The sequence below is a fragment of the Calonectris borealis genome, chromosome 12, assembly GCF_964195595.1.
Source record: "Calonectris borealis chromosome 12, bCalBor7.hap1.2, whole genome shotgun sequence".
Taxonomy (NCBI): Eukaryota; Metazoa; Chordata; class Aves; order Procellariiformes; family Procellariidae; genus Calonectris; species Calonectris borealis.
The window spans coordinates 22,559,498-22,568,778 of record NC_134323.1 but is presented as its reverse complement, the minus strand read 5'-3'; the positions used below and the strand labels follow the sequence as shown (position 1 = coordinate 22,568,778).

At 39.5% G+C, this 9,281-nt stretch overlaps 1 protein-coding gene across 3 annotated transcripts in view; it reads right to left on the bottom strand.

The window, feature by feature from the left end:
* Positions 1 to 9,281, bottom strand: part of NFAT5 (nuclear factor of activated T cells 5) — a 74,497-nt gene that overhangs the window by 7,669 nt on the left and 57,547 nt on the right. For all 3 annotated transcript variants that reach the window (XM_075161713.1, XM_075161711.1, XM_075161714.1), the window contains exons 10-13: positions 8,636 to 8,713; positions 5,079 to 5,227; positions 2,129 to 4,568; positions 659 to 905 (exon numbers count right to left, since the gene is read on the bottom strand). In XM_075161713.1, the coding sequence (XP_075017814.1) occupies positions 667 to 905; positions 2,129 to 4,568; positions 5,079 to 5,227; positions 8,636 to 8,713 (2,906 nt within the window). In that variant the 3' untranslated portion in view covers positions 659 to 666. The remainder of the gene's footprint in view (positions 1 to 658; positions 906 to 2,128; positions 4,569 to 5,078; positions 5,228 to 8,635; positions 8,714 to 9,281) is intronic.

Sequence of the window (9,281 nt, the reverse complement as noted above, 5' to 3'; positions counted from 1 at the left end):
CAGTTAACCAGAGCCCAGTTTCACACTATGGACAATACTAGATTCAAGAGTCCTCCTGGTTCTTGGTACTCAAAGCCTCTTTCACCTCTCTGAAAAAGGCACCTTCTAAGAGCAGAATGTTTCCTAGTAACAGCTGACTGTGACAGCTCACTTTTAACAAAGACTCTGCATGTGGCACGCTCTCAATAGCCACCATATTCTACTGAAACTTCTTTTCACATTATGTTATTGTAACCCAGGGAGCAACTTCAGAATGGTACAGACTTGAGGTGCTATTTACTCAATAAGCCTTTAATTTTTTAACTAGCGTCATATTTCATAACGCTTTTATCTGCCAAGCTGTCAGTGATCTACTCTCCTTCCTAATAATGTACCAGATCGTAACAGCAGATGACAAAACATACAGCGACTGAATGACAAGACCCAGTCTCAACCAAGTGTTTCATACAAATTCTGACCTCTGACTGTTTTTAGTAACTCTTCATTCTAGCCACTGGTATTATATTCATAATTCAGCTGTATTTTAGTATTTTAGTAGTAGCAGTATTCTGGTATTTTAGCTGATCTCTTAGCGCATAGTGATACATTTAAGTAAAGACTTCCTGAACAAAAGCATGCATGGCAGGAAAGAACCCAGAAACCCAAACACATTACTTACTTGGCTAATTAAAATGAGCCAGCCATATTGTTCCCCTGGTTTTGCAATGACACAAGCAGATCATCTATTTTCTCAATATTCTGGTTGGTTGCCATAGCTGAAGGTAGAGGAGACGTCTCAGATATCTGTTGGGAGAGCAGCGTTGGCACTGCTGCTTGTCCCTCGCTCTGTGGCTGACCTGGCTGACTTATAGCCATCAACTCATCCGGCAACGTAGCTGGTCCAGAAGTTAGCAGCTGCCCACAGTCTGTTAAGCAGTAAGTGAAGAACAAAGGACCATTTAAATTAGCTTAATACATGCAGTGAATTGGCCAACTTCTTTACATATGTCCATATTGACTATAAACTGTGTCGAAAGTTACGTGCACTTTTGTTCACATGACCACCTTTGCTCACCACTCTCTCAGGGTACAAGCACAAGTTCAAGGTCTACATATTTAATATATGGACTCTGTATTATGACCAAACACTACTAACACCCCAAACAGAGAACAATACTTGGCTAAAAGTAAAACAAAATGCATGGCGTAAGTGTTGAGTGTGCCCATCCTTTGTCTTTATTAATTACAGATGTGTCTTTTTCAGTTCAGCCAAGGTATCCACTGGCTCCTTCTATAAATCTGCAAATGGTGTCACACCTCCTACCATTTCTAGCGTTATCTTCAGCTTCCTGGATAGGCTTGGCTGTATATGGCCTGACTGTCAAAGAGTTCATACCGCAAGGCACATATTCAGGTATTCACAGACTAAGTACACAGCTATGCTTTCTGTGCAGATCTTTTATAAGATGCTATAATCCTCATCTGCATCTGCTACTTCTGGAGCTTCACAGGTACGTACAGCCCTTCACAGACAGATTAAAGGATCTACGTCCCAAAGAACTTGTCGTAGAGGCTAGATTCAGAGATGAGATACGGAAAAGTGCCGGCTTATGAAGTTAAAAGGAGTTTCAAATACACTTCAATAGACACTTCTCTGGACTACACAGCTTAAAGAAAATCCTTCCTTTCAATCATGTGTGGAGAACGTCATTGCACAAATTGTGGAAATCAAATGCAGCAAGAGAGATTAATGGAGCTGTCTTAAGAGGGTGTAGGGTGTAACTTTTTTCTTTTTTTTTAAAGATGTGTACATGTGTACATGTATTTTATCTATTATTTGCATACGTATTGTTAATCATATTATATATAATATTTCTACATAAATATACACACAATTTTAAGATGGTTTGGTCACATGTTAATCCTAAGTGTAAGACCACCAACAGGTATTTAAGCTAAGAGTTCTCATGCACAATCAGCAACATAAGTGTACATTCAGAGCAACACGATGAATAGTGCTACATTACTTATTTCAGGATTTTCTTTTTTTTGTAAGGAAATATCTTAGAATTGAATAATCATTGTCTTGTGGACTCCAATTAGTAGCTCTTCTAAATTGTAAACTCAGAATCAGGCATCTACCACTTACTGTTTTGAATGCCAAACAGGAATATTCCTGATGTTTGCTGAGATGAAGCAGGAGAATTCTGCAGCTGGTTGATAGCACCTCCTGCTGTGTTGTGAAATAAAGCCGCTTGTTGCTGTGGAGGAGAAGCAGCTCCTTGCATTCCTGCCATGCTGTTTTGAGAAGAGTACATAGGAGACTGCTGCAGCTCTTGCTGGCTCATACTATTCTGCAAGGCAGACATGGAAGCTGAAGAGATGAAGAGGGTGACTTGTTGCTCTTGAGAACTTGGTGACCCTTGGACCAACTGAATCTGGGGTGAGTTATGGAAGATGGCTGGCTGCTGTGCTTCAGCCTGGTTGGATCCAGGATTCTGAAGAGAAGACACTGTAGTCTGACTCTGGAATTGCATGGGCTGCTGCTCCTGGTTCATTGATGCCATGTTAGTCTGTGGATGAAAAATGGACTGGCCTTGTTGCTCCTGATTGGTAACTGGGTTTTGATTTGGATTGAAAATCATGTTCTGCTTTTGCGAAGCAATTGTACTCATTGCATTTTGATTACTGAACATCATGTTCTGCTGTTGCTGCTGCTGCTGTTCTTGAGATGGAGGACTACTCTGAATAGCAACGATCGAATGCTGAGGCTGGAAGATAGCTCCTTGTTGGTTCTGGGGAATCGAACTGGACTGGATGGAGCCTAATGACACTTGAGACTGAAACAAACCTTGCTGAGCAGGCTGAGTCTGGGGCTGTTCCTGGGGAAGCATAGAACTCTGGATATGAGATATCTGTGTCTGCTGCTGGAAAGAAGTCTGCTGTTCAGTGTTTGTTGCTGTCTGAAGAGGAGAAATGGAATTTGGGCTTGTAAAGAATGACATCTGTTCTTCCTGAGTTGCAGTGTTGCTCATTGAACTCTGGGAAAGGAACATGTTGGCAGACTGCTGGTCTTGAGGAACTGAAGAGCTCTGTAATACACCCATGGCGTTCTGCGAGTGGAACATTGGAGGCTGCAGTTGGTCTGAGGAATTAGTACTGGTCTGGTTGTGGACAATGGAATTTGGACTGTGAAAAATAGAGCCTTGTGCTTCCTGTGATATATTTTGAGCATCACCAATAGGATTCTGAGAGTGAAAAAGCTGAGCTTGTGAATGTGGAGACTGCTGCATAAAGCTTCCCGACTGAATAGACATGATTTCTCCGCCTTGCTGGAACAGACCACCTCCTTGTTGCTGAGTTCCGCTTGCCTGAACAGTCATCATGTTTTTGGTAGATGAAAAGAGATTAACTGGAGATTGACTTTCTCCACTATGCTGCATTTGAACCATGGTCTGAAATACAGTAGTTTGCATCTGTTTACTCTGACCTGAAGCTTCTTCTCCATCTGCAGAATTTGACGCCTGAAACATAGTAGGTCCATTGCTGGAGACCTGCTGCTGAGCAGTAGGTGTAGTCTCACTTCCAGAAACACCAGGAGATGAAGAGAATAATTCACACTGCATTTGCATGTCTTCGCTTGTTGATAACCCACTCATTATGTGAGAAGCCTGCTGGTAAACAGGTGACTGTTGGAGGGCTCCATTCCCTGAAGTTGTTGAAGAGAACAAATCAGACTGCATCTGTGTTGCAGCCTGGCAAATGTTTTGTTGGATTCCTATCACCATTGCTGCAGAAGTCTCCATTGCCTGCTGTTGCTGCTGCTGCTGTTGTTGTTGCTGCTGTTGATTGGACAACGCATTTTCAGGCTGTGAGTGAACGTTTTCAGCTCGTCCAGGCAAAAGATTCTCTGGTCTGGAATGCACAGCTGTGTCTGATGAGGAAAATATCCCAGAATTGACACTATTTTGCATCTGGCTAACTTGCTGAAAGATATCTGCATTTAGCTGGTCTTGAACATCCTCACTGCTGTCTGAACCAGAAAATAAAACAGAAGATAACTGCTGTTGAGCTTCCAATACCTGTTGCACCAAGTCAACATTTCTATTGCTGCCAGTGGCAGTGTTAGTTGGAAAATTTCCAGCTTGCAGTTGCTGTATAGTGTTCTGTAACTGACTCACACCACTTGCTGATGAGAAAATACTTGATGAAATCTGTTGCTGCAATGCCTGTGCTGGTTCTGAGAGTGTAGACTGTTGTTGTGATGCATCAGTTAATTGTGACAAGGTGACTACTGTGCCATCTGACTGCAAGACTTCCCTGGTTTGGGATTCTCTTGTTTGGAACTGTGCAGCTTGCTGCAATAATGCATCACTGTTCTGCAGCTGACCTGGAGTAGAGACTGCTGAAAAGCTACCAGGCTGGGAAATGTCCTGCGTTTGGATAGTAGTTAGTGTCTCTGGATTATACACCTTCGGCTGTATTTGTTGCTGGTTTTCATTTTCAGAAGGTAAATGGGAAGCAGAAGTTGATATGCCAGACATACTGTTTTCCAATGTTTGTTGAGTTGGTCCAACCACATTTGAAGTCTGAAAAAAGCAATACATTAAGCAATTTGTAAGCTTACTCAGGTTATGCTTATAAAATTTCCACCAATCCACTATGTTCAGGAAAGATCAGATGGAAGATTTGTATGGTATCTCTCTCCACACACAACCAAACAAGTAAGCAAATGACTAGCAGTGGAAAGGCTACTTCAAGGAAGGAGTCAAGGTACAATTTAATGAAAGCAATGCTAGGAAGTGATTAGAATAATATTCTTACAGTAATTTATTAGTTTTGTGTCACAGGACAAAAAAAATTCATCATAGTATCACTAACCAATCAATCTGTTTGAGTGTAGGAATAAGGTAAGTTACTTTCAAAGGAAATTGTCTATTATTTTAGTCATGCTCTGTGATAATATGTTTTGCCCAGACCTATCTCGGACATGACATTTTCCCTGTGCGTTACTCTTCTCCACTATAAGAACATGGACTGATGGGTAGATGTAACTAAGACTATTAAAGCTACTGTCTTCAGATCACAATCAAACTTACCTTGAAGACAGGGGGAGATCTTTTTTCTGCACTTACTTCCATTGGAGCCACATCTTCATTCTTAATCATACTGCTTGGCATGAGTGGAGTTATCAAGGCACTAGGAAGAATGTTTACCTTCTCCAGGTTACAACCAGTGGCCTTCACTGCTGCAGTCACAAATGAAATAAAAGAAGGGCAATGGAATGTTAACATTCATTATGCAAAGAGTGGGTTTCTAGTGGTGGCCTGCTTCTTGTTTCACTTTTCAGTCCTACCATAAGAGCCCTCATCCTCATGCAAGATGCTAATATGCAGAGAGATCATTGTAAACATTTGAATACTTCAAATAATCCTAGAAAACCTGAAACCTTCAAAGGTTATTCTTAAGGCTAACAGCAATACCATAGTTTTGTTCTTCTTCCATTTCGTGTCTTTCTAGACCAGGTCAGCCACCCACCAACTGCTTAAACTACAAACATAAAACCTTAAGGTACCTTTCCACAAAGTATCAGATTTTAAGTTTTACTGCACTTTAACTGTACAACTTCTCTATTTCATTTTGAAAAATGTCCGTTTTCAGATAACTATGTGAGCAGAATGCTCAAACCATTCAGCCTGTATTTTTATTCTGTTAAAGAACTAACCAAGCAAAAACTTGTTAAATCTGCATGCCAGCTCTGTAGCAAGAGCAAGTTGTTATTTTGCCTTTGCAGTGCCTATTTTTTCTATTTTTTTTTAAGTAGAAAGGTGGCTTCTTAAAATGAATTACATCTTTTTAGCTTTAATTTTAATTTTTCCTGATCCACGTAAAAATATTACATAAGCTACCTGAGATCTTTGCTGTAAATGAAATTAATTTTCTTCATTTCAAATACTGCTAAAATTGAGCCTGAAACAAACCAATGGGAAAGCCTGTAAAAACTATAGTTCCATAAGTACTTTTAAGTAAATTAAAGAATTTATCTTCAACATAAAGCAACAGACCTCCATGCTTTAAACAAATTTACATCTTACACTAACATGGCAGTAAAATTTCTGCAGTCCTTGTGTGTTTGTTCTAAGTAAGACCAAAGACTCTCTCCTGAAATGTTATTTTCTGTCTTCAGCAATAAATTCTCAGCCATCAGTATGGCAACAGTTGTCAATACACCGACAGACAAACAAACTCCTTCCCTCCTTCTGTTAACTCACAGGTTTGGGGTGGCTGGCTCCAGAAATACAAGCCCCATGACCTGCTGTGTTGGGCTGTGCTGCTGGCAGGGAATGCAATTGAGTGAGACTTCTAAAATACGCCTACTTCAGGCCAGCTAGTCATACATATTTGAAGACAGCGGTCAGTATTTTTCTATACCGTAGTCACAGTTTATAAGCTTTTCTCTTCTATGTGCTTAATCATGTTGTGTTCATCAGAAACACTAAAAAAATTTATCTAACTAATTAAAAAAAATCCCAATGGTATACAGATTAGATTCTGGCAATGGTGTGTTCGTTCACAGTGACATACTTGGTTGGAAGAATGAAAAAAAGTGAGATTAATAATGAAAAAGAAGTTTCAAAAGCAGAGAAACGCTGTTCGTTTTGGTCTTTTACTATGTTTTTGTAATACACTTGGTTTAGAACTTCTGAGTAGTCACCATCTCACCAAGGCATACACACCCTCCTTCCCTTTTCACCCAAAGCTGGAAACTGAAACCATCATTAGCCACTTAAAAACAGTGCTCCAGCACTACTCCAATGTTAGAAGGCAAAGACCTGAACTACATGGTTGTCCACACACCCCATCTTCCTCAAGTTTTACAAAACAGCTTAGAATTACAGATTTGTTGTCTTGAAACGTAACTTGTCATTGCAGACTGTCAAATCTGCAGACTCTTAACACGTTAGAGCTAAGAATCTGTAATGGCTTTGGGAGGCCACGTTTTGGTTTTTTACATATGCAGATGTTGTAATAGAAATTATTTTAAGGAATATTCACAGATACCCGAGACAAAGATTAAAATTGCCTGTGATGGGAAGAGAAAGGCTCTGTAGCTCAATACGTAACTGTACATGTCCCTGGCAGCAACAGTTCATTCTATTTGGCCAGGGCTGCTGGAAATGATGCCCTTAAGAAATTATGAATTCTACGATTTTGCTCCCAGTGAAAGGAAACAGGAAGGAAGTAGCATCCCAGTGGATCCCCACCTGGTCTTTATCATTTCAGGACAGTGAGGAAGGACAGGCTGGGACATATGCAGAGACAAAGTACATAAAGCAGAACAAAATTGTCTGACCTCTGGTTCATGATCAACCTAGAGTAGAATAGGTACAGGAATGAACCGTCGAAAAAGAGCTGGCTAGCAGAAAACTGACACAAGACAGTAAATTAAGATTTATAGTGTAAATTAAATGGAAGACGTGAAGCAACAGAAATAGCACGTTGTGCTCTTATGAACAGCAGATGTTCTCCTGAAGCAGTTGGTATGTTCCTTTGGTTAAGTCTCCATACTAAATTAGATGGACGTCAGGCTTGCCCTGATACATTAGTTACTATATTCCTCATCTTTTTAATCTTGCTACTAGAAGTCTTGCCAGTCCTTTTATCAGCTTGTTTCATTGCCCTAAATATTTTTGCATATTTCTTCCCAAAATGTTCTCCGCAGGTTTAAACTCATCATACCTTGTATTATCCCCCCCAACAAGTTGTAAAGTCAACTTGTAAATATACCCCCTGCCAAGACCAAGCTATTAACTTCAAACATGAGCTTCATGATTTTAACCTGAAGCTATGGATTCCTATCAAACTTGTGATCACATTGTTAATTTGCTTACCTTTCAACCTGCTTTCACCAGAGCAGGCTATGGAAATTTCCATTAATCTTTGTATACTACCATAGTTCTAACAATCAACTAAGAAACATTTCCTTCCTCTACTTTATTTCAATATTGGAAGGATCAAATCACTTCATACTTAAAAACAGGCAAACTTAAAACTTGCTCCCTTGGAACAAAATGACGAACTTTGCATGGACAGAATGGTCAGGAAAAAAACCTCACTGAAGGGAGTAAGCTGAAATTGCCAGAATTAGAATTCATAACTAGATCCACTGAAAGCAGTCTTATAAAACCACTGGACAGCTTCCGAAAAATACCAAGTTGGCATGTTCGTGTTTTTCAGTACTCCGTTCTTCCTTCACCGCCAGCTTTTTGTGCGTTTTTGCTTAAACTAACACTACACAGTTTCTAAATCCTTAGTATTAACTGCTACCTTAGGCTTCTTTCTTTTTCTCCTTCCCCTGCAAGCGTATTAAACGAAGATTAGACTGCAGGGCCTGAAGCACGAACACAAAATTTTTTTAAATTTTTTTTTTCCCCCCAAAGTTTTTGTTCTATACTAGCTCATTTTAAAATATACTTAGAATAATACAGTTATAAAGTAAAATATTCAGAATCAGAAAACAACCCTCGCTGTGAGAATATGCCCAGATTTTATAAGCACAGACTTATCTTCACAGGACGTCTGATTCATTCCTCCAAATTTGGGTAGGAATTTATAGTTAAATTATTAACAACAATGATAAGAATCAATTTAGTACCTTTTATAGCCTCTTCAAAAGAACAATGTTGGGCTGGGCTGGAGATTTCCTTCTTCACGTTAACATTCAGAGTACCAGCTGTTGAGACAAAACACGTTGAAAACTTCCTTATGTTGAAACAACAAACAAGCAAAAAAAACCAAAGCAAAGCAAAACAGTTACTTGTACCTTAAAGAAATTAAGCTTCTTTGAAACCCAGAGAAACATTCCGAGTTGTACATAAAGTTTCTGTTTGTGGCTGTGAATGCACCAATGATCACAGTGCACAAAATACCATTTTCACTTCCAAAAATGAAAGAGCCAGTCAATAATTGCACTGTGTACTGTAATATAGATAAATAAAAATACATAATATAGTCAAACTTCAACATTCCTTAGGATAAAACTTGGTGCTATTTTTTGGTTGTATTTCGTGCACTGTATGTAGTATGTCTTCTTTTTTCCCCGCTCAGCCTCATTTTGAACCTTATACTAGAAATGGATGCTACTTTGTAAGAACAGCTGTCTCCATGCAGCTGAAATTTGAGCTACCTGCCACATAAGTGAGAAAAGCCAAGCCTTTAGATTTTATTATTTAACAATTGCAAACCTCGCCAGCAAGAGGAGTTTTAAAAGATCCATGTTACTTAACATTTCTGTTGTATGG